Below are 22,813 nucleotides of genomic sequence, written 5' to 3'. Positions count from 1 at the left end.
AAGCGTCTTGATACCGTTTTCAGTTTGGTCTAGCGCGAACTGGTATCGTACCTTCTCCACATGCTCTTCCTGTTTTCGCTTACGCTTATGATGTCTAACCCTCCGCTAGTCGTAGCACTTTTTCTTTCTCCCTCAACCATAACAAGCTCCGTCTCAAATGGATTTTTACTCCAATTTGGACTCAAGGTCCTTGGATTCAGAGACTCCCACTCTATTTGAAATAATTTCTGCACAGGAGCTGGAGAAACTGCTGACTCCATCCATTCGATATATCTTAGTCCATTATACGCAACGCTATCCTCGGTACTTGCTGAAGGTGGCTAATCATTTTGATGAACTGAATCTGGCTATTCGGGGATTTATTGAATTTCGACAACTGAGTCATTGGAACTCCACATTTATCGATAAGTTTTATGGGTTGAAGAAAGTTCGCAACCACCAAACAATATCCACCGAACGGCTACAATCACAGGTTCCTACCCTATTAGAGCAAAGGCGAAGGCTTTCAAAGACCCAGATAGCCGTATCTTTGTTTGAGATTGTAGGCGTGCCATATTTAAGAGATAAGCTGGACCATTTGTATGACAAGCTCTATCCGAAGCTAATGATGAACAATCTAGACCCCAAAGAAAGCCTCAAAACGTTTGTTCAATACTACTTTTTGAAGCTGTACCCCATATTGTTGAGTGTATTGACCACAATTCAAGTCTTGTTGCAGGTTTTGTATCTTTCAGGCACATTCAAATCTCCGTCCATCATTATGTGGTTATTCAAGATGAAATATGCTAGATTGAACAGCTATGACTACAACCTGGATGAACAGAGAGTTAACAAGTTTCTCAATAAGACATCTGCCGGGAAATTGGGAACGGGGAATAATAGAATTAGGCCTATCACGTTGACAGAGTCATTGTATTTACTGTATTCCGATCTAACTCGTCCATTAAAGAAAGGATTACTAATCACAGGAGGAACACTATTCCCAGCATCAATCTTTCTCTTGAAGTTTCTGGAATGGTGGAATTCCTCTGATTTTGCAACTAAAATGAACAAACCAAGAAATCCATTCAGCGACTCAGAGTTACCGCCCCCAATAAACCTTTCAAAAGACTTACTTGCTGATAGAAAAATCAAGAAACTTTTGAAGAAGTCACAGAGCAATGACGGTACTTGCCCTCTTTGCCATAAACAGATTACCAATCCTGCCGTCATCGAAACGGGATATGTATTTTGCTACACCTGTATTTTCAAGCATCTCACTAGCTCTGAGCTGGATGAAGAGACTGGAGGAAGATGTCCAATCACAGGTAGAAGACTCCTCGGATGCCGAATTAACAAGACTACAGGAGAGTGGACTGTGGACGGAATCCGTCGCCTAATGATGTAGATGATTTAGTATAAGTAGCCTTCTGGTTAGGTAATCATAACTGTTAGGTCCTTAGATTAGAAGTTTCGCTGGCGAGCAGACAGATATCAAACCTCATCCTCTCACTGCCTTCGACTCCTCTTCGCTTGCCTCGCTTGGTTACCAGGGACTTCAATAACACACAGCCATCCTGACTTCCCTATAATGCACCATCAAGGAATAAGTCTAGATGAAGACCTGGACCGTGGCTTTGTGGAAACTGCCCAAGTTTACGGCTCACAGTTAGCTTCTTGGTTCCAAGGTCAACCAATATGGAAAAAGGCACTTATAGTGTCCAATATGATAGTGCTGTCAGCACTTGGTGTGCTAGCACTCGTGTATCACGAGAGGCTGCTATCGGTTCTGCAATCAATGGCAACTGGATTCAAAGATATAAAGTACGGTTGGTTAATGTTGTTTGGCTTAGTCTATACAGTTGCTTTCCCGCCGTTAATCGGATATGCTATGTTAAGCACCCTATGTGGAATGGTTTACGGAATTTCCTTTGGCTGGCCATTGTTAATGACAAGTACTGTTTTGGGCTCGTTAAGCTCTTTTTTGGTATTTCGATACTTATTACATGATTATTCGGTTAGATTGGTAGAGTCTCACTCTAAACTGAAAGCCATAACGGCTATATTGACCGGAAGAAACAACTGGAAAGAGTCACTGTTTATCCTTAGTATGATCCGATTGTGTCCTCTTCCCTATTCATTATCAAATGGAGCGTTGGCGGCGGTACCTGGATTGTCAGGTGCAGTTGTACTTGGGGCATCTGTACTCACGTCTCCAAAGCTACTGATTCCATTGTTCATTGGTAGCAAAATCAACAACATTGGCGATGCTGAATCTACAGGTTGGGATAAGATAGTTGACTTACTCAGCATTTTCATTACGTCTACAGCATTTACCACTACCACGTATGTGATTTACTACAAGATGCAGCAGCAAATGAACACCATGGATCTAGAGAATGGAGATTTGCAGTCTTTGAATACGCTAGCCAATTTCGATGACGATGCTGAGCTAGTAGATGATGATGACTTGACGTCAACTATCTGAAGTGTTAAAAGTATTATATGGAGATGAGGAGGGTGTCTCAACTTATACTCATCTTGGGACTGTTAGTATGGCTTTTTAGAATTAATAAGATTGCTTCAAGAGTTGGCAGCTTGGCGCTTAGTTGGCCTCTGCTGTTTACTTGGCTGACCATCATCTTGCCCTATCCCATACCGTCTTCGTCTGCGGTCGTGTGCCAGCCATACGGAGCATCATCTTTGTTTTCCTTGGCGCAAGTGCGCGCGCGTTTACTTAATGAGTGGAAAAGAAGGCACGGCACGTAAATATTTACCAAGATAATCAAAATTTAATTCTCACCAAAGCTCCAGCTGCCCGTTTTAGCATCAAGAGAATGTCAGCTCAGCATAATGACAGCGGACCTCCAATCTCTCCTGCATACTTGAGAACGATGCCCAAGTTCATCCGAGAAGCCTCTCCTTTGGCAAGTGCAGGCGTCCGGTTCAATTCAGCGTTCCCACCGTTGACAACAGATAAAAGATATCGTGGCGTTTATGAGAGAGCAGGATTTGATGTGTTGGTGCCACGAAATTCCTCTAATCAATCGTTGAATCAAGCCGGTAAGAGCTCTAGATCGCGTTCCTTAAGCGCTACTGATTCCAAGCCCCGACAGAGGAGCCATTTGTCACAGCCAACAGAGCCCAGAAATTTCACTTCTCCAGGTTTAGTAACTAATAGTGATACCCAGTTGAATTACTTGCCACGAGCCGATCGAACGATTGATTATACAAAAACTGCCAATCCAAAGAAACTACAGCTAGATATAGACAGGCTGAGAACATATGATTCAGATGATACGTCTCATCCTCTTTCTGCTCCTGCCTTCACCAACCAATCCCTTGATTTCAACTTTGGTAACTCTGCACTAAGCACCCCATCTACTGCATCTAACAAAAATTCAAGGTTTACATCAGTGGGTAGCTCCATAGTACAGGCAGACGGAGCAAACAAGAAAGACCAAGTTGATAATCGTGTTGAAGAAAGAACGAGTTCTATAGATCATCATGAAAATGAGAAAGACTCATCAGACTCGGAGTATCATAATGCGGTGGAAGATCTTGAGGGCTACGATTCGTTGGACGAATTTGATTCTAAGTTCGTAGATAAAAGCACAGACCCTGATCGAGAAGTAAAAGAAGAGATCGCACGATACGAAAGTCACGATAGCAGTGAGCACGATCAGTTGACTCACTTACACCAAATGAATCATGAATTCCGCAAATCCCTTCCCATAGATATGGCTGAAAATGAGCTGCCGTCTTTTCTTTTAAACACACCAGGATTGTTTAGCCCACAAGCCAACGACATTGAGCAATTCAAATCTGACAAGATCCACTCAAACCCATCCAGCACCCCAAGAGCATACAATAGTACATACGGATCGTCTTCTTCCCCCATACAGTACCATGAAGACGACGCAAACTACAGAGATTTACAAAGTCAAATGACAACAATCCAAGAGGCAACTGAGATTGTCAGCGAAACTGATGATAAAGCCAGTATCACCTGGAAACAAGCTGATGTGGACGATTTAGATGATCTAGCTGCTAAAGCAGATAGATTGCAACTACAGACAATGTGGGATCCTTTGAATGATTCCAGTTTTAATGAGGATTCTATAGCATATTCTGGCACTCCAGAAACGTCTCCGCTCCAAGAAGAAATCATGGATGCCACGATCAACAATTCTAACTCAAGAAATTGCTCGTATGCCACGAGTATAGAGTTTGAGGGTCATTTGGTGAATAATCAGAATAGTCAAGCTCTGACGCCGCCGGCAAAGTTATTTCCTCCAGGAACTGGACCTTGTCGTAAATGTAACTCAGAAATTACAGGAAAATCAATTTGGTCGAAAGACTCACTTTTATCGGGAAGGTGGCATCGTCACTGCTTTGGATGTTCAGTTTGCGAAACTCCTTTCAAGAAATCATCATCTCAATGCTATGTCTTTGACGACAAACCTTACTGTTCAAGACATTTTCATGAACTGAATGGATCTGTCTGTCGTACTTGTGATGAAGTAATTGAAGGCCAATGTCTTGAGAATGAGGCATTAGAAAAATTTCATCTGCATTGTTTAGTGTGCTCTTTTTGCTCCGTGCGCATTTATGATGATTATTTTGTCATGGATGGCCAAGCATTATGTGAAAAGCATGGCTACGAGGCAATGCAGCAGCATCTTGATAACCAGTTCTCGTTAACGAAACCTTTTTCACAGGTTAAGAAACGGAGAACTCATGTGTCATTCGTTTAGAGAGGCATTAATTAGTTTAGATAGAATAATACTCATAGATATAAAAAGGCGGGTCAGCAACCAGTTACCCGATACTTCTACGTTTTATTTTTAACCTTTCCCTGATATCCATGGAATACATCAAATATCGACTGGGGCTTAACTTGGCACAACAATTGCCAAGTTCTTTTCATGGGATCACGTGTCCACAGGACCCTTAATAGCGCGCGTGAACTATAAACTAAAGTTGACAGTAAGGCAACCTTTCTTGTAGGATCTTCCCAACGTTTACCATTGATCAAATGGCGTCTTGCCTCTGCTGAACTGCATTTACGCTTTTCTTTGGACTGAAAACTATAGTTCTCTTGCAAATCATATGAACTACCCAAGATCTTTTATTTCTCCCATCTACCTCATCTTTTGATGATTAGTAATTTCGAAATTGCATCCACAGTTTAAAAGGAGGTCCTTCCATTCCTTCCCTTCGTATTCAACCCGGTTAGATTCTAATTCGGTTACTACAGTTCAATGTCCTCAATTCCTCCTAAACACAAGGCGGTTGTCATAGCAGGAACACCAGGTGGAGCGTATCCATTATATGAGGTGCAAGAGATCCCCACAATTACTGATCTCAAGGATTACCAATTGCTGGTCAAACAGAAAGCATTGGCGGCAAATCCTACCGATTGGAAACATGCCGTCTTTGACTGGAGTAAGAGGGGCGTCGTTGTAGGAGCAGATTCTGCTGGTATCGTCCTCAAGGTGGGACCAAAAGTTGAGGGATTTGGTGTTGGAGATCATGTCTCTTCCTTTGGCTATGGTGGTTTCATACCCCATCCGACTGATGGACTGTTTCAGGAGTATGCTGTCGTTGACTCCAGATGGAGTATCAATTACGGACAAACTCTCAAGTCTCGTCTAGAAGAATCACGAATTCCTTCAGGTAAGGTAGATTCGTTTGAGAATGCGGCTACTATAACTTTGGGTCTTATCACCATAGGAAATAGCTTTCATCACCATCTGGGATTAAGAGAGAGCAATCCTGATAACAGCTCCAAGTATATTCTAATTCTTGGTGGAGCAACTGCCACCGGATATTTGGCTATCCAGGTGGCAAGAAAGATCTATGGTCTGAATGTGGTAGCCACAGCTTCTCCGAAGAATTTCGGAAAATTGCAAGCCATAGGCGTTGAAAAGGTGTTTGACTATCATGACGACGAAGTCTTTACTCAAATCAAGCAGTATGCCGGTGAGAACTTAATATATGCTTACCAAACTACTGGAGAAGTTGATCTTACTAGAGGAGCTCACTACGCTCTCGCTGATCATTCCCAAGCTTATCTGAACACTATTCAAATTATTTATCCAGAAAATCTAGCTGAGGCTGGTGTCGAGCTGAAGAGAAATGTAAAGTTATCAGCCACCTTGGCCTACACTACTTTGGGCGAAGATCAACACTTCCCAAACCACGACTTTAAAGCTCAACCTGGCGAGGAACAAAGCCATCAGGAGTTTTGGGCCTACGCTCCAAAGTATATCACGAACGGTGATATTCTGGCTATTGAAGCTAGAGTTTTGGGAAACGGACTTGATCTTGCAGAGGAAGCCGGCAGACTAGGAAAGGAGGGTCAGTTATCAGCGGAGAAAGCGGTTTTCCGAGTTTAGTGAATCATTAATGATTTTCATTGTACTATGTATAGTTATGGGATATCTGTTGACTGAAAAGAAAGCAACTAACCGTTGATCAAGTAATTAGATCACTGAAACTGGATATTAAGAACCGGATATTTTTACAGTTTTCTTTCAACTCCGTCTCCCCTTTTGTTAAGAGTAATAAATACTTCACATCCATATCCATAAAGATTGTTAATGTGCAGATCTCCATTTCCGTAATGTCTGATCATGAGCTTGCTAAGAGGTAATCCAAACCCAAGGCCAGCCATTGGTGCATTATCTTCAGCCCCCTGTTGAGCGGAGTTCACCAGAGTGTACTGGTCTTTTTCAGATTGAGTAAGTTTCTGAACTGCGTCTACCGTGTTGTTGGTAGAATAGTGGTATGACCATATATGTTTTAACACCTCTGGAGAAATTCCTCCTCCCCTATCCGCAATTTTTATAACTACATCATCTGTGCCCTCCAGTACTGTTATTACTATTGGGTGCATTTGCTTGCTGGTATCACCTTTTTGGATATGATTGTCCACTGTGGCTCTCAAAGAATTTTTGCAAACTTCAAATACCACATGCCAAAGATGAGCTGGAATGCAAGTCACAGTCAAGTCAGGGTCACAATTCAGCTCAAATTCAGGTGGTTCCACAATAGACGAATTTGACTCCTGCAAGTATCTGTTGAGGGCCTCCTCTGCTGAGTAAATGGCGTCATTAATAATGTCATATAATACTACTTTGGTGCCAATAACGCCGGTCATTCCCTGATGTTGTAGTTGCTTCATGACAGAGCTTCGAAGTTTTCCGGTGCTCATTTTGTATAATTGAAGATGCTGGGCCAACAAGACTCTGGTTCCTATTCTAGAGCTGAACAGCATATTCAGATACCTGTGAATCTGTTTCTGATTATCAAACTCGTTCATTGATAGCTGTTTCTTGCCCGTATGTTCCATCAATAGTTTGGTAAATGAGAGTATATCATTACTATGGTTTTTCAATATCAATTGAAACAAAGTGGCTACCTCTTCCAAATAGCTGTGGATCTCTGTATGAGAGCGATAAGCTACCTGAAGGTATTTCTTGAGTCCAGAGACTTCAGCAGAATTCGATGCTAGCGATTTCAGGCCTATTAAACCAAAGACGGAAAAGCCGTCATTGTCAATGTCTTTATTCATCAGAGTTCCCGAGACGTCACTTTCTTTCAGCAGTCGGTTTTTCAACTCAGTGGTTATGGGAGTTACGTTCGAATATGAGTGTTCTGAATGGACACGGTCCACCAAGCGTGAGATTTCATCTTCATTGTTCATGAACCCAAAAGCACGCTTGAATTTCAATACTTGTACAAATGTCTTTTCATACGTTCTAGCCCATTCCAAAAAAGGAGCTTGCAGTCCTCTTTCCCTGATAATTTCCGGGGGATTTCTCAGTAACGTTATTCGTTTGCTCAAACGAACCGGTAATTCATCCAAAAGGAACACGGATGACCTGAAAATCTGTGGGGTAGACGGAGTTTGTCCAAACTGGGCTATTTGCTTCAGACTTAGTTTTGCCTGGTGAAATTTGGCATAATAGGCCAGAATACGATCAAATGTGTAGCGATCTTCCTGAACCTTGAGCTTCCTTAATACTGGGGTTAATGAAAGAATATTATGTTTCCCCATAAATATGCCTGGAGTTATCCTGTCAAGGTGATGGGAGAGAGAAAAAAATATACTTCTGTCATTTTATTCCTGGTGCTCTCGTTGGATACAAACTCCGAGAAATGTCCGGGGGGTGATGGTCTTCACAACATTTTGTTGGTCGTGGTGGAGAGACAATGACCCGCGACTCGGATATCTGGGGAGATTTGGAGGAGGAGGGACACCACTGGGGAAACAAGTTTTCAGAAATCCGTCGATTTCATTTTGACATCCAACATCGTACATCTTTGGGAGTAACGTATCATTTAGCATCTGGGTTCGCACCACTAAATCAATTGTTTAATCGTTTAACGCACCTTCACATCAACCACGTTCTTAATGATTCGAAACTTCCATGCGACTAGGTTAGCTAGATATGGTGCATTGTCTAGTCGCTCATTGAGATTTGTGAGCTCTCAATCAATTAAAGTTCAGGGTGCAACGAATCACATTATCACTGCCATAAACAACGAGAGGAAAAGACATGAGATAGAATCCACTGTACCATTGCCTCAATTTCCTGAATTGTTGAATAAATTTCAACAGAAAACCGGATTCACTGTAGAAAATCTTCACAAGTACCTCAAGCTGCCGGAGTCCACCTTTAACGTTTTAGACTACAAGCTCATGCTGTTGTCTCGGGATATAGATAAAGATAAGAAGGTATTCATTGCTTTCGACATTGATGAGCTGGCTAGAGGTAAAGAAGGTGACCTGCTAGAAGATTCTGGTGACGATTACGATGGTGTTTACCTGGAAGAGCCCTCATTGGATGATTACGGAACGTTAATGAATTTCAACGTGATTTTGCATGATTATACTTTGAAGAAAGCAGTAGGGATCCATTTTTTGTTTCAAATTGGTAGTTATCCCCACATAACGAAAATTTCTCATTATGATGACATTGACTTTTCCCTTTCACTTACCATGGAGGACAAATATCGCAAAAGCTTGATGTACATGCTGGACGATTTTCAGGAGCTAGATTGTTTAATCGCTGATGAATTGGTGGATCAAATGGATTTGAAATTTCGTTTGGACGAATATGTTGACAAAGAGCTCTGTCAAATGCTGGTAAACCACTGTTTGTTATTTGATGAATATCTCTATCATGAGTGGCTGGATAATTTACAAGTATTTTTCAACAAATAGTGGCTGGAAATTTTGAGATTTTTATGCTACGTGGCCAATCATGGTTATCGTGGAGAAACGGGGAGACCCAATGGAACAACTTTAAAACCCGCAGTTTATTATGCACGTTTATATAGGGCTAATCAGGAATTATGTCCTAAATGATTTTGTCAACCAGAATTACCACCAAATGCCTCTGGAATAGGATCGAATTGGATGCTGAAATTTTACCACGGTGCACCATGCAAAAAGCACCCTTCTCTTTTCTTTTTCTTTTCATTTCTGGAGACTTTAACCAAAAAATTAATATTAGATATCAGCAAAACAATGCCATGTCATTCAAGCTTTCTCGGAAAAAATCCCGTTCCTTTTTTTATGTACTCCATTATTTCAAATTAACATGTACATTCTCCAATTATATAAATAAATTGAGTTGTCTCCCTCCTTCCCTTTCCCTTACCCAAAATGACAAACGCCCACCTTGCTACCTCTTACGTCACCAACTCTGTTAAACCGTTGCCTCAACCGGCTCCTGATGTCATCAACGACATTAGAGCCACCAAATTTGACGCTTCGAAGTTGTTCCGTCTTGATGGACAGGTGGCGGTCATCACTGGATCTGGCAGAGGTTTAGGCAGAGCTATTGCAGAATGTTACGCATCCGTGGGAGCAACCATCATTCTTTGGGATTATGAAAACCCAACAGAAGCTGCCAAAGAGATCTCTGAGAAGTACGGGGTGAAGTGTTTAAGCGTTGGATGCGATGTCAGCAACTCCAAGAATGTCGAAGAGGCAATAGACAAAATTTCCCAGCAGTTCAACGGCAAAATCGACATTTTTGTCGCCAATGCCGGTGTAGCATGGCAGTCAGGATCTATTCTCAACTCTGAGAACCAAGATGACAAGAACTGGCACCGTGTCATGAACGTGGACTTGAACGGTGTTTACTATTGTTGCAAGAACATCGGCAAGGTATTCAAAGCCAACAACAGCGGATCATTGATCATCACAGCATCTATGTCTGGCTCGATTGTCAACGTTCCAAATTATCAGGCTCCATACAATGCCGCCAAATCTGCCTGTATACATTTGGCAAAATCGCTGGCTGTGGAGTTCACCGAGTTCAACGCACGCGTCAACTCGATTTCTCCGGGATATCTGGATACTGGATTATCGGACTTCTTACCGGTAGAAATCAGAAGTAGATGGTGGTCTTTGATCCCCATGGGTAGGGAAGCGTTCCCAGAGGAAATCGCTAGTGCTTACCTCTACTTGGCCAGTAATGCCTCCACTTACACCACAGGCACCAATTTGGTAGTGGATGGTGGTTACTCCGTCGTGTAGGCTATTGAGAAAAGCGAGACGGACTCCGCTTAATCTTCCCTAACAACGAACTCTTAGACGCTCCAAGAAAGAATCGATGCAGTTGTTGGACATTATTCAAGATTTGTTCCCTGAATAGATGCTAAATATGGATGGATAAACTAGAAAAACCGAACTTTACTGACTAAACGGTTACTGACTACTTGGCCTGATTCCTAGGAGAACACGTTCGTGCCCTGTGCTCATAATACTTTCGGCTCTCCTCCAACACAAGTATCCTGCATATCGCAGTTTTTTTTCTCCCCTTAAACTCTCCAAAAGTGTATAAATCAAAGGGCTTACCCGAACTTTAACGTCATAGATAATGAAAAATTTCAGCCTCGGAAAACCACCGAAACTTTCTCGAATGCACCGGGCTTATTCGTTTTCGTTGCTCCAGTATGTAAGAGCCTCTTATATAAGGAGCCCAATAACCCTGCTTGCGTCTAGGCAGTTAAGCACTAGGATATACAAAAAAATGCCCGAAAATAAAGTTACGAGCGTATTCTCCGACAGCGGAGTAACATTGCCATTGTCTGACCCACATCATGTGAATGTCGATGCTCTGTCGTTGTTTTCTTTGAAGGGAAAAGTAGCCTCAATCACTGGTTCATCCGCTGGAATCGGGCTTGCTGTTGCCGAAGCTTACGCTCAGGCAGGGGCTGATGTGGCCATTTGGTATAACTCGACACCAGTAGCTGAAAAAGTGAAGGAAATCTCCACCAAGTATGGTGTTAGGTGTAGAGCCTACAAGTGTTCAGTTGGGGATTTCTCTGCTGTCAAATCAACCATAGAACAGCAGATTGAAGATTTCGGAAAAATTGATGTTTTTGTCGCCAATGCCGGAGTGGCTTGGAGCTCGGGAGCAATCTTGGATTTACCTCATGAGGAAGCAATTGCAGAATGGGAGAAAGTTTTCAAGTTGGATGTCGATGCCGTGTTCTATTGCGCAAAGGTCATCGGACAATATTTCAGAGAACATAAAAAGGGTTCTTTCATAATTACAGCATCAATGTCTGGTCATGTTGTCAACTATCCTCAATTGCAGGCACCCTACAATGCAGCCAAAGCCGCTGTATTACAATTCTCCAAATCTTTGGCTGTTGAATGGTCTGAGTTTGCCAGAGTGAATACAGTATCTCCAGGCTACATAAAAACTGAATTGACCAAGTTTGCTGACGTCGAACTTCGTCAAAAATGGTGGTCCATTATCCCTCAGGGAAGAGAGGGTCTTCCACAAGAACTAGTGGGTGCCTACATTTATCTTGCCAGTGACGCATCTTCCTACACAACTGGTGCCGATATTCGTGTTGATGGGGGTTACACGGCACCTTAGAAGAGCAACATTGAGCAGGGACGTGTTGTTGTTAAGTGTCACTTGATGCGAACTATTTATCTACCAACACCATATGCTCCTGCGAAAGACACTGCGACAGGTACGCCGCGAACAACACTAGAACGATACTATCCCTAACTCATGTATCACAAACCAAATTCTTAATCTCCAGATATTATTTACCATATTCTATACTTGAAATCAAATGGTTATGAAAATTTTGATGAAAGTAGTCCCCAATAGCAGACCTGGAACTTCTGGCAGCGCCCAAAGGAAGAAATCTAGCAAGAATGAGCCCCAGGCATCACACACTGTCACTGATGCAAGACCTCCCATTGCGTCCACTGTAGGATCCACAACTGAATCAACAATAAGTAGCTTCCCATCTAGACATTGGCTAAAACCACTTCCTGCAAACTCAAACATCCCTCAACAGTCAAATTTTATCGGTCTAACTGCTGAGTCTCCCCTCGTATCTGATGCCAACTCCAGAGTTGCTAGTGAAGTTTCTCATAACTCCGTCAACATCAAAACTCCATTGAATTACGAATCAATACTAGTTCCGGCCCCAGATGTATCTGGAAGTCAGGAGGATAATGATTCTTCTATTGTCAATGAAAATCCTGGTTACGGAAGAGTTAGAAAAAGATGGGGATTATGGAGATCAAGATCTCCACACTCAGTCGATGAGGAAGCCGACTCCCTAGTGGATTGTTCGGGTCCCAACTGGTTTGTGCAATTTTGTTCGGAGCACAAGAAATTGTTAAGTAGCCTCTCAGTCGGTGCTTTCCTTTTAACGTCTTTCGTTCTATATTACACTGGAAACTATGGGCTGTTGATGTACGTTCTGAGAGCTTTATTCTGTTACCTTACAGCAAATGCTATCACTAATCTGTGTAGAACTTGAGAACCTTCGATTTTCATCTTCTTCTCTTACCTTTTCTTTTTAGCTTGTACTTGACAAAGTTGGTGGACACCAAATTGGTTCGTGTCTTTCTATAGCCACCAGGAGGGGGATTGAAAATTGTGTTTTTGTTACCTTTATCGTCGTCGTCATCGTCATTTGTTTCCGATTCTGTTTCTAATTCTTGAGCTCCAGTTTGCTTAACAAGATCCTGTCGGATAGATTCGTCCGTTTTTTTGGTAATATCTTCAATATCAAGCTCTTCGTCCTTTTCATGGTATTTTCGAACTTTTATCTTGGCCCGCCTAGTAGTTCTCTTTTGAGTGGCTTTCTTTCTATGCAGAGGTTCTTCCTGTGGTTGTAACTGCGTTTCCTTATCTATCCCGTTCTCGAACTCCTCTTCGTCAGGTCCTGTCTCCCCTTGCATCAGCTTGAGGACTTCTTCATCCAAACAGTCCTCATCTACTCCGTCGATTGAGAGCTTCTCATTCTGCAATGCCTCTAAATCCTTTGACATTTCATATAACGATTTTCTCTTGACCAGTTTGACTGGATCAAAAACAGGTGAAGGTTCGATAAAAGTTTCTGTGATCTTCGTTGGAGTTTCCTGCGATGACAAGTTCACCTTTAATGGAGACTCTGATTGAACTACCTTAGGCGAGGCCGCCATCAATTCTTCCTGGATACTAAAACTCTGTTGCCTCAGGTACAACGGCGTCTCGGAGAGAACCGGCCCCCTTGCAATGGGTGTTTTTCGGGGTGTTGTTAATTTCAAAGGTGATTCATTCGAATTAGGTCTTTTTCTTTTGGAGGGTGTTCTGAATACCTCCCCAGTGGCAGATCTCTTGACTGGTGAAATATCAAAAATGCTCAATACTCTACCAGATACTTGAGGAGTTGGTCCCAGATCTCTGGGTGTGGCTACCTCTTTTTCCAAGGACTGTTTCTGTGGTGTTGTCTGAGCTCCACCAGATACCTTCTTTTCCTTTCTTGGTGTAACATTCGCCTGCTGTTGGCGTTTATATCGATTGTATTCTTTATATTTCTGTCGAATCTCTGCATTTTGCTTGATATCCTCCGCCAAAGGTTTCCAGCCTTTAGTTTTGAAAAATTGGTACTCCCAATCCTTTATTTCCACCCTAAGAGCCTGGAGTTGGTCCATCATTTCTTCATAAGGGGTAGGTCTGGCTCAAAGAGAAAGCACCAAGTCGTGTCGTTTACCTGAGAAGAGATATTTTGGCGCGAGGTCATCTGTCTCTAGACAACTGGCATCCATACCTACTCAATTCTCCAGGCACCCCACAATGGATAAGGAATGGACATTGTTTGTAGTAGATGAGTCTCCCTTGGTGAAAAATCTAGACAAAGCAATTGAGTACATCAAGGGAATTCTGTTGAGCAAAGTTGTTAGAGGGAAAAAAAACGACCAAGTTAGCATAATTACCTGTCATGATGAGCTTATCCAAGTGAAACCCAAACGAGGCAGGATCCATACTTCCTTCTCCATGCCGTCATATCAGTTGATTCAGGATCTGGACTCAACGCTTCATGTTAATCATGAGCCTTTAGAGTATGATGAGAAAGGCTTGATTGAAGACGGATCGCTTTCTGAAACTCTGTTGCTGGCATTTGAGGAGTTGGTACGGGCTACCAAATCTGGAGCCAAAAAGACAAGCACAAAGGCATCAGTGGGAAAATGCAACATGATCGTGTTTACAAACCATACGGCTAATAATGAACTGGAAATATCTTTAATTGAGGGATTAAGTGTCTTGGCCGTTGACCTTAACTGTAGACTTACTATCATTGATTTGGATCCAAAGGGGAAAAAATATGATGAAACAATTGCCGATTTGAAAGAAAAAAACCTTTTTAAATGGAATGAACTGATCTTGAAAATTAAGTCTAAGTCTAATGACAAACCAAGCCAATCTGCCACCATCAACATTGACAAGGCTCTGGATCTGTTGAGAGATTGGAAAAAGGGTATTCCTAAGATTTACAAACCAACCAGGACCTTTAATGGAGAATTAAGATTGTGTTGTGATCTTGATAGCATAGATTTAGAGAATGCAAGTTTTTCTAACGATCGGGAATATAATCGACACACAGATCCAATTTCGTTAGTGATTAATGTTGAAGGATATCCATTGATTAAAGAAGAGAAGAAGCCTTCTGCGAAGCACATGGGATATGCATCGGATGAAGAGCCTAAATCGGTAAAACTTTTACGAGACCGTATTGTCAAACAAAGAATTACACCAGCAGATGAGGAAATCGATACAAAGAAAGAGGACGACAGGGAGGAGAAGGAGGATACAGATGACATCGAGATCAAGTATGAGGAGATACCGGTTGATAATGAATCATTAATGAAAACTTATCGGTATGGAACTAGTTTGATCCCGCTCACGAGCACTTTCAACGAACTCTTGAAATATCCTACATATTCTGGTATCGATATACGAGGTTTCGTGAAGAAGGATAGATTACCATCTTTTTTTTTCATGGGAGAGCCAACTTTACTTATTGGCGGAGAAGCTACACGGGATCGGGTGGCTTTTGCTGCCATGTGCCAATCTCTCTTAGATGTTGACAGTGTTGGTATTATCAGGTATACTCTGAGAAGCTCCTCTGGAGTGTTTATGGGTGCGTTGATCCCGTTCTTAGTGAATGCTCATATTACCCTGGACAAAGGTCCTGATGGATTGAAAAGAGAATTTGATGAAACGAAGAACCAGAATGTATATGGTATGGCCTTGCATATGCTTCCTTTCAAGGAAGATCAAAAACTTCCATTCTTGTTTAATCTCATTGGAGTCAAAGAGAATGATGATTATTTGCCGTCCGAAGCGATGCTGGATCAGATGGACGAGTTTGTTGATTTGATGAATATTGATGATCCCAAGACGGAGAAACCAGCTATAGCATGTTTCGAAACCCATGATTTTGATTCCAATTTGCCGTTGCCATTACCGAATGTTGAATCAAAATTAGATAATACTTGGAACAAAATCTTACACAGCAGATCACCTTCCATTCATATATTCAACAAGATATTGAGAGATATTGTTAACGAGTTCAACATAAAGAACCAGGAGGAGGGAGAATCTTTGGGCAAAGCTATTTTGAACGACCCAAAAAAGGTAGACAAAGTTATCAAATCGTCATTTGACCAACTTGTGGAGTCAAAGGATAAGTTGGTTGTTGACCTGAAGCAAATTGACGAAGAAAGGTACAACAAAATATCCAAAAGCTTGGCTACAGTCTTGGACAACAAGTTGATAACCGAAGAAGCTAAAAGTAACGGAAAGAAAAGAGTTACGGACGAGATGTTTGTCAAGGATGAGGGAGACTTGGAAGAGATTGACATTGACGCTCTCCTGATGTATTAGTTAGTCCTTATAGTGTATGGCTATTTACTGTTTGGACTCATCGCGATGTTTCTCATCTTCGTGAAAGCCAAAAAAAAAAATTCTACTAGTCAATTTCTGCAGACTAAGACATCTTTGCTTTTGGTATGAAGATCAAATTTGGGGAAGAAGATGAGTTCAAGGCTGTGCCACAAGACACCGAAGACATAAAACCAGATGTTGAACAGAACGTGGCTGAAGATGGGAGTGGGAGTGATAGTGACGAAGCTCCAGAGGAGGAGAATATTTCCCAGGCAAAGGAAAATGTAACAAAGATAGAATTACTAAGAAAACAGATGGAAAAGGAGCAGGCAGAAAAGCTAAAGCAAAAGAGACGACAACTGAATGAAAGATTCCAGAAACAGCAAGACGAAAAAAGGAAAAATGGTAAAGTTGATGAGAATGTTGATGAACTTTTGCCAGAAGAATTACTAGAATCCTTAGAAAAAACGCAACCGACATTCCAGGATTCTCAAACTAAAAAGGCACATATAAATTTTGGAGATCGCACCGAGTTTCCTGATGATTTGTTGAAGCCTAAGAGTTTAAAAAGAGTTCAGAAACTCTGCATAAATAAAGGTCCAGTTACTGTTAAACTGCTTAAGAGAGTTTCAGTTCCAAAATCTAAATTGCATGATCGACGAAATGAGTGGCTTAACCGAAAAAGTCTAGATAAGAGGTAGTTAAAGTAAATGCAGATGTGTGTATTGTTCTTTATTCTCTTAGAAGGCTAAATACCAACGGTAGAACCATTCCTAATATACTTAGACCAAGTTCTAATTTTGAAATCCTCCCTCTATTGTCTGTGATAGTCATTAATGAGTGGAACCCTACGTAGAGGAATGTTCCGCCGCTGAATAAAAGCAACGCTCCTGTGTAATATGGTAAATCAGAGAGGTTGAGTAATCTCGCTATGATATAGGTCAATATGGCCCCTGAAGGTGCAGAAAGAGAGAATAATCCAACATGCTTGTATATAAGATCCTTGGGCAGTCCTTCTCTCAAAAGAATGGAGGTCAAGGCAAAGGCCGAAGGTAATTTATGAATTGCAACGATGAAAAATATTATCACACCTATTCTCATATTCCTAGTCAATATCGAAGACGCAAGGGCGATACCATCAGTCAGTGAATGTATGCAAAGGCCTAAAGTGGTAGAAGTGCGGAGGACAGATGTGAATAAATTGGACCATTGGGATGACTCTGGGTAAATGTGTTCGTTAACGTCCCTGTCCTGAATTCCCGTGTCTAAACTCAGGTTTTGATATCTAAAGGCTTTTCCGAGGTTGTCGAAAAGGTACATAGCAATGAATCCAAATAGAATGTAAGGACCAAACATGGAAAGATCAGAGCCTGAGCTTTGAAGAGTGCTCAGTCCCTCTTCTAAAACTATGGTCAACGCAGAAGAGATGATAATCCCGGTTCCTAGAGCTGATACCAAGGAGATGTGCATCTCATTGAGATTCAGATATAACGGGAGCAAACCTGAGCCGAATGAGCTGAGTTTTAGTAGTTAGTAAATCCCAATTGTCCCCTAATAACTCAAACTAGACACGGGTACATACGAAATCCCCATTAGAAAGGAAAATACCAGCAAAGTGGCGATATTAAGCATTAAGACTGGGGTTTTTCATTGAGATGAAGATGGAATCTGAGACCCCTCGAAGAATCCTCTCGACTCAATTCAAATAAGTAAACACCAGCATAAATATACCAACGCGGGCTATTCAACTATTCAACATTACAAATACTCCATGGAGAATCCACATGAGCAAGTGCAAAACGCTTTGCACGCCCGAATTATCAATAATATGGTACGTTACCGCATCTATTCAAAACTTTACGAAACACTCCCGGCTTGGGTACTAACATGAACCCCTAGGAACGCATGAATGAATCCATTGTCATCATTAACAAGGCTCTAGAAGAGATCAACAAGAGCAATTTGGATATCGAGCTATTAGCCCAAATGTGGGAAAGTTACATCAAGAATTCAAACTATCTATTGGAAGCAACGTCATCTCTAGAAAATCCTGTATAAGAGGATATTGATGTTCTCTTTAGCACCGTATCCACGCTACAGTTAACCAAGTTTATGACCGTGAAAACACAACACCAACACAGAATAGCTGAAAATACCCAATCCTTATTATAATACAAACTATTAATCGTATGTTTCTTCTAGTGGTTAATTCATGGTATGCGATCTCTGTGCTTAATCAACCTATTGACGGATAATGATCGTTGTTAACGTTCATCTCTGCCAATCAGTAACTCTCTGAACCCCTTTCAATTCCAATTATTGTCTCAGAATTTATTCTTCCTGCTGGGTAGGTAACATGTTGTATCTCTTTTTCAAAGTCACTCTCTGTCTGGAATATTTGTCATCTGGAGAAAATCTGGCAGGGTGGGCAGATTTGGTGATTTCTCCCTCTTTGGTCACCTTTTCCAAAGTGTAGATCCTCTTTCCATCAGGTCCAATAGTGTACATCAAATGCATTTTGTATATAAGTGTGGTGTTCCTTGTAGAAAAAAAATTTTCTTTACTTTGAGAAGTGAAAATGTCCTAGGTAATATATAGTATTTCCATTTTTGGTAATAACTGGACCGTTATCTTTTGCATAGATTTCCGTCAACTGCCTGCTATTTCAGACCTAAACACTCACAAGATCGGTGAGATGTCAAAAAAGAATGATGTGTTTGCTGATTTATTGAGCTCAGCCTCAGGAAAAACCAGGAGTTCCAACAAGTTAGCATCATTGTCCGAGATTCAATCCAGGCAGTCAACACCTCAACCCTCACTTGGAAACAATTGGTCAGGATTAGATTTGCTAGACTCTACGGTATCCAGTCAAGTGTCAACTCCTCTGGTACCGGAGCCGGTCAATAGTTCACCCAATGTGAGCGGCTCCAGTGTTTTTCAACCAAATCCCGTACCTTCAACTACACTTTCGAACAATGTCACCAAAAATCCCAGTCGACAATCCATAGATGATGTGTTTGATATCTTCAATAGTGCACCTATTCAACCTGTGAACATGACACCTCAGCCTTCAGAGCAGTCTAAAAAAGAATTGAAGAATGGCAGCGTCTCCAATCTTGATCAACCGACACATACTAACTCTTCAAATCGGTCTCAGTCCAGTTCTGCCCCTTCAATAGTTAGAGATCAATCACTTGCAGAATTAGTTTATATGGGATTCTCTGTAGATGAAGCTAATAATGCATTGGATCACACAAAAAATGGTGATTTGAATGAGGCCATAGATTACATAATGTCAAAGGCTGACGCCAACACCCACCGTCTCCATCAACAGCCTGAAGATTTCTCTACTGCCGTTAATGAGCTATCAACTCAATTCATGTCGAAAGCCTCATTGTTGTTTGAAAAGGGAAGAAATGTGGTTGCAAAGTCCGTAGAAAATTACAAAGAGAAGCAATTTGCAAAGAACACAGGCCAGCCAGCATGGATGAAGAATCATCACAAGTACTCGGCACGGTCCATAGACATTGAGGATGAAAACCCTACGCCTCCTCGAGTACCGAGCAATGTAACAGCTCCGCCAAAAAGGGCCGTAGAAACGAAAACACCAGCATCCAGATTCAAGTTTGATGATGAACTTCCTTCTAGAAACAGGCAGAGACAACGAAACCTTCATGCGACAAATAAGGAACGCCCAGCATCTTCTAAATCATCCACTAATAGCTCCGACCAATCTCCTCGTAATGAGATACTGTTAGATATATTTAGTACGTCGGTAAGTTCAACCGGCCCAACACAAGACTCCTCCTCCATAATTGATGCTAATATTGGATCTATCCAGCTTGACTCCTTTAATGAGAGCAAATCTTCAGGAAATGCGCTTTTCAAAAATGGAGACTTCCCTAACGCCCTGATAAAGTATCAAGAATCACTTAAGCAATTACCAAGCAATCATCCTCTCTCAATTGTTGCATATTCAAATCTTGCTATTTGCCATTTCAAACTGGGTGATTATAAGGAGACACTTTCCAATTGTAAATCGGGGTTGACAATAATAGAAAGCCTTGATAACTTTTCTATTAGTAATCTCAATCAGCTGAAATTGAAAGACTATGACAAACCCATCAAAGCATTCTGGATCAAACTGGTCACGAAGAAAGCCGAAGCGTTGGAACATCTGGAGAAATTCAACGAAGCATTGAACAACTATAACTTACTTGTAACTAATGGAGAAACATCCAAAGATATCCTGGATGGTAAACGAAGGTGTTTGAACATTTTGAATCCGAAACCAGCATCAAGACGAACTTCGAGACCTGCTCCAAGTCCGTCCCCTTCTCCTTCGACTTATAAAGCAAACTACAAATCATCTCATGCCATCAATAGACTAAAGCAACAAAGCTTAGAGAGTGAGAAAGAGGAAAAGGAAAAATTTGTCCTTCGTGACGCTGTAGAAGCCAAAGTTAATGCATGGAAGAATGGTAAAGAAGATAATTTACGTGCTCTTCTGTCTTCCTTGCACACCATACTATGGTCAGAGTCGAACTGGAAGGAAGTGTCCATGTCAGATCTGGTGCTTACCAAAAAGGTGAAACTTACATATATGAAAGCATGTGCTAGAACTCATCCAGATAAAATTCCAAGTAATGTGACCACAGAGCAGAAACTAATTGCGCAGAACGTTTTTGTCGTCTTGAATCAAGCATGGGATAAGTTTAAGGAGAGTAATAACATTCAGTAAATAATAAATAATTTTCTAAACGGGCGTTTGAGTCCTTGATTTATGCACTCTCTCTTGGTATTCTAGCATTGCCGAACTTGCTTTTTGATACTCCGCTAACGCTTTATTCAAGCTAATTACCAATGGCTGCATGATTGCATGAACTGTCTGCTTAGAATTTGAATCTTGAAATTTGTCTACCACTGCTTCAACTCGAGATATACACTTTGATACTGAAGCATGAAGTTTTTTAAGGGTCAGCAGATCCTGCTTGTCTTTGCTACCGCTTCCCAAATGCGACCAAAAATGTCTTAGAAACTCGATGGAGGTCATATGTGTAAGTCTTAACTCCTCCAACTCATCTGTTGAAATGTTCAAGCTTTCTGGGCCAACATCATTTATTGTGGAAGTTTTTGAATCTTGAAAGTTCAAGTTAGCTGCTTGCCAGCCTTGGGAATATTGTTTGGTGTTTTGCTTTACTATTTGAGATATTTCTTTGGCAACATCAAATATTGCTTGTCGTTGTGTAGTAGGGTTATAGATATCTGTCAAGTTAAATGGTTCATGAAATTGACGTTGTGACGTCTTTATACTTTCGGTATAATCGCCTGAAATACGATCATCAATACGGTTGGCTTTGTTCTGTACCAATTTTGAATTCTGGAGTTTCAGTTCATTATATTCCAGCTCCACATCATCTTCTAGGTCTCTAAGGTCGAGTTGTTCCTCTAATTGCTCAACCTCCGGAGTTTTATCTTGATTCTCGTCTTTAATATTGGCTAACATCCTGCGAGAAAGACGGTTCATGTTTTTCATTATACCAGAGATTCTGTTATCATTGTTTACTTTCATTGTCACATCTGGAGCATTTCCAAGCTTGACTGAATTATCCTGTTCATTAGATTGAACATCAATCAGAGGATTAATGTGTTCTATGCTTTCTTTAGTTGTGTGCTCGTCGGCATTAGGGTCCATGTACAGATATTTGTCCAGAACTACATCAGCCCTATCATAGCTGCTGGTAGGTTCACCTCTCAATTGTCGAAATAGGCGGGACGAAAAAAATCTGGACCAAAACTCACCTTCGTTTAATCGGGGGACATTTTCATCATAGGCTTTCCTCACTATAGGGTACTGTTCAAAAATTGACTGGATTTTCTCTCTTGTTACCGTAACATTCACTTTATTGTCACTACTTGCCACAGGTTTGATGGTACTAAGAACATTATAGGGTCCCCTTTTTTGAGCTTGTTGAACGGCATATGATCTTAGAAGATGCAATCGAGTCTTCCAAAACTCCTCTGGGTCTAATCCATTAGACATCACAGCTTCTTTGAACGTAATCATTAGCGTCTTGTTGTCAACGAGTAATTTCTGTTGTAGCTTGTGATCTTTCAGTAACTTGTCCGAATCAAGAAACGTAGACAGGTCCTCCTTATCGGTAGAGTTAACCTGACTACTTGGGGTTGCAGCGGATGAGGCTGCATCAGTGTCCTTAGTTGTAGTGGCGCCTGGAGTGGAAGACGATGCCTTCTTCCTTGCCACTACCTGCTGAAGCGTACGCTGTATGTTGTCCATAACACTTCTGTTTGTAAATGAAAACAATGCAGTCTTTTCATCTGCGCCAGAAGAGTCCTTGTATAGTACTTTGATCATCATTTGGTTAGAATTGGGATTGGTAGCTCTCAAACTTGTGATAAAATCTAAGCGAATTTTCACCAAAGGAACTGCCACAGAGGGATCAATGGCGGACCATTGAAGGATCGAAGGCTCCTGATCCTCCAAGACTGTAAGCATTCCATTTTTCTTCTTATGGGATGCAGCTCCGGAGACGTTTGACATGGTGGAGCCTGTTACAGGTCTTTGCTAGGCAATGATGAAAAAGAGATGGGGAGATATAAGC

General features: G+C 41.4%; 17 protein-coding genes across 17 annotated transcripts; 12 read left to right on the top strand and 5 right to left on the bottom strand.

The window, feature by feature from the left end:
- Window positions 1–157: 157 nt before the first annotated feature.
- On the top strand, window positions 158–1,387 carry PAS_chr4_0759 (C3HC4-type RING-finger peroxisomal membrane peroxin; the record flags this gene model as incomplete). Its single annotated transcript, XM_002494157.1, has 1 exon — window positions 158–1,387. One exon carries the CDS (start codon window positions 158–160, stop codon window positions 1,385–1,387), a length of 1,230 nt encoding a protein of 409 aa, XP_002494202.1.
- A 183-nt stretch (window positions 1,388–1,570) lies between these two features.
- On the top strand, window positions 1,571–2,467 carry PAS_chr4_0758 (Integral membrane protein localized to late Golgi vesicles along with the v-SNARE Tlg2p; the record flags this gene model as incomplete). Its single annotated transcript, XM_002494156.1, has 1 exon — window positions 1,571–2,467. The coding sequence occupies one exon, from the start codon at window positions 1,571–1,573 to the stop codon at window positions 2,465–2,467; it is 897 nt and encodes a 298-aa protein (XP_002494201.1).
- Window positions 2,468–2,816: 349 nt separating this feature from the next.
- On the top strand, window positions 2,817–4,736 carry PAS_chr4_0989 (uncharacterized protein; the record flags this gene model as incomplete). Its single annotated transcript, XM_002494155.1, has 1 exon — window positions 2,817–4,736. One exon carries the CDS (start codon window positions 2,817–2,819, stop codon window positions 4,734–4,736), a length of 1,920 nt encoding a protein of 639 aa, XP_002494200.1.
- Window positions 4,737–5,243: 507 nt separating this feature from the next.
- Window positions 5,244–6,380, top strand: PAS_chr4_0757 (uncharacterized protein; the record flags this gene model as incomplete). Its single annotated transcript, XM_002494154.1, has 1 exon — window positions 5,244–6,380. One exon carries the CDS (start codon window positions 5,244–5,246, stop codon window positions 6,378–6,380), a length of 1,137 nt encoding a protein of 378 aa, XP_002494199.1.
- A 125-nt stretch (window positions 6,381–6,505) lies between these two features.
- Window positions 6,506–8,044, bottom strand: PAS_chr4_0756 (Mitochondrial protein kinase; the record flags this gene model as incomplete). The annotated part of the gene is made up of 1 exon (XM_002494153.1): window positions 6,506–8,044. The coding sequence occupies one exon, from the start codon at window positions 8,042–8,044 to the stop codon at window positions 6,506–6,508; it is 1,539 nt and encodes a 512-aa protein (XP_002494198.1).
- Window positions 8,045–8,401: 357 nt separating this feature from the next.
- Window positions 8,402–9,214, top strand: PAS_chr4_0755 (Hypothetical protein; the record flags this gene model as incomplete). Its single annotated transcript, XM_002494152.1, has 1 exon — window positions 8,402–9,214. One exon carries the CDS (start codon window positions 8,402–8,404, stop codon window positions 9,212–9,214), a length of 813 nt encoding a protein of 270 aa, XP_002494197.1.
- A 444-nt stretch (window positions 9,215–9,658) lies between these two features.
- PAS_chr4_0988 (uncharacterized protein) lies at window positions 9,659–10,537 on the top strand (the record flags this gene model as incomplete). The annotated part of the gene is made up of 1 exon (XM_002494151.1): window positions 9,659–10,537. One exon carries the CDS (start codon window positions 9,659–9,661, stop codon window positions 10,535–10,537), a length of 879 nt encoding a protein of 292 aa, XP_002494196.1.
- Window positions 10,538–11,033: 496 nt separating this feature from the next.
- PAS_chr4_0754 (Peroxisomal 2,4-dienoyl-CoA reductase, auxiliary enzyme of fatty acid beta-oxidation) lies at window positions 11,034–11,891 on the top strand (the record flags this gene model as incomplete). Its single annotated transcript, XM_002494150.1, has 1 exon — window positions 11,034–11,891. One exon carries the CDS (start codon window positions 11,034–11,036, stop codon window positions 11,889–11,891), a length of 858 nt encoding a protein of 285 aa, XP_002494195.1.
- Window positions 11,892–12,096: 205 nt separating this feature from the next.
- PAS_chr4_0753 (Hypothetical protein) lies at window positions 12,097–12,798 on the top strand (the record flags this gene model as incomplete). The annotated part of the gene is made up of 1 exon (XM_002494149.1): window positions 12,097–12,798. One exon carries the CDS (start codon window positions 12,097–12,099, stop codon window positions 12,796–12,798), a length of 702 nt encoding a protein of 233 aa, XP_002494194.1.
- Window positions 12,799–12,811: 13 nt separating this feature from the next.
- On the bottom strand, window positions 12,812–13,960 carry PAS_chr4_0752 (Hypothetical protein; the record flags this gene model as incomplete). The annotated part of the gene is made up of 1 exon (XM_002494148.1): window positions 12,812–13,960. One exon carries the CDS (start codon window positions 13,958–13,960, stop codon window positions 12,812–12,814), a length of 1,149 nt encoding a protein of 382 aa, XP_002494193.1.
- Window positions 13,961–14,099: 139 nt separating this feature from the next.
- PAS_chr4_0751 (Subunit of the telomeric Ku complex (Yku70p-Yku80p), involved in telomere length maintenance) lies at window positions 14,100–16,190 on the top strand (the record flags this gene model as incomplete). The annotated part of the gene is made up of 1 exon (XM_002494147.1): window positions 14,100–16,190. The coding sequence occupies one exon, from the start codon at window positions 14,100–14,102 to the stop codon at window positions 16,188–16,190; it is 2,091 nt and encodes a 696-aa protein (XP_002494192.1).
- A 125-nt stretch (window positions 16,191–16,315) lies between these two features.
- PAS_chr4_0750 (Hypothetical protein) lies at window positions 16,316–16,891 on the top strand (the record flags this gene model as incomplete). The annotated part of the gene is made up of 1 exon (XM_002494146.1): window positions 16,316–16,891. One exon carries the CDS (start codon window positions 16,316–16,318, stop codon window positions 16,889–16,891), a length of 576 nt encoding a protein of 191 aa, XP_002494191.1.
- A 31-nt stretch (window positions 16,892–16,922) lies between these two features.
- PAS_chr4_0749 (Golgi membrane protein involved in manganese homeostasis) lies at window positions 16,923–17,822 on the bottom strand (the record flags this gene model as incomplete). Its single annotated transcript, XM_002494145.1, has 2 exons — window positions 16,923–17,706; window positions 17,773–17,822. The coding sequence occupies 2 exons, from the start codon at window positions 17,820–17,822 to the stop codon at window positions 16,923–16,925; spliced, it is 834 nt and encodes a 277-aa protein (XP_002494190.1).
- A 139-nt stretch (window positions 17,823–17,961) lies between these two features.
- Window positions 17,962–18,248, top strand: PAS_chr4_0748 (Hypothetical protein; the record flags this gene model as incomplete). The annotated part of the gene is made up of 2 exons (XM_002494144.1): window positions 17,962–18,021; window positions 18,090–18,248. 2 exons carry the CDS (start codon window positions 17,962–17,964, stop codon window positions 18,246–18,248), a joined length of 219 nt encoding a protein of 72 aa, XP_002494189.1.
- A 273-nt stretch (window positions 18,249–18,521) lies between these two features.
- On the bottom strand, window positions 18,522–18,707 carry PAS_chr4_0747 (uncharacterized protein; the record flags this gene model as incomplete). The annotated part of the gene is made up of 1 exon (XM_002494143.1): window positions 18,522–18,707. The coding sequence occupies one exon, from the start codon at window positions 18,705–18,707 to the stop codon at window positions 18,522–18,524; it is 186 nt and encodes a 61-aa protein (XP_002494188.1).
- A 178-nt stretch (window positions 18,708–18,885) lies between these two features.
- On the top strand, window positions 18,886–20,931 carry PAS_chr4_0746 (Auxilin-like protein involved in vesicular transport; the record flags this gene model as incomplete). The annotated part of the gene is made up of 1 exon (XM_002494142.1): window positions 18,886–20,931. One exon carries the CDS (start codon window positions 18,886–18,888, stop codon window positions 20,929–20,931), a length of 2,046 nt encoding a protein of 681 aa, XP_002494187.1.
- Window positions 20,932–20,946: 15 nt separating this feature from the next.
- Window positions 20,947–22,752, bottom strand: PAS_chr4_0745 (uncharacterized protein; the record flags this gene model as incomplete). The annotated part of the gene is made up of 1 exon (XM_002494141.1): window positions 20,947–22,752. One exon carries the CDS (start codon window positions 22,750–22,752, stop codon window positions 20,947–20,949), a length of 1,806 nt encoding a protein of 601 aa, XP_002494186.1.
- Between the last annotated feature and the right edge of the window lie 61 nt (window positions 22,753–22,813).

Source organism: Komagataella phaffii, chromosome 4 (genome assembly GCF_000027005.1).
Source record: "Komagataella phaffii GS115 chromosome 4, complete sequence".
Classification (NCBI taxonomy): Eukaryota; Fungi; Ascomycota; class Pichiomycetes; order Pichiales; family Pichiaceae; genus Komagataella; species Komagataella phaffii.
Note: the sequence above shows the minus strand (reverse complement) of the source record. Positions and strands in the feature narration are given on the sequence as shown.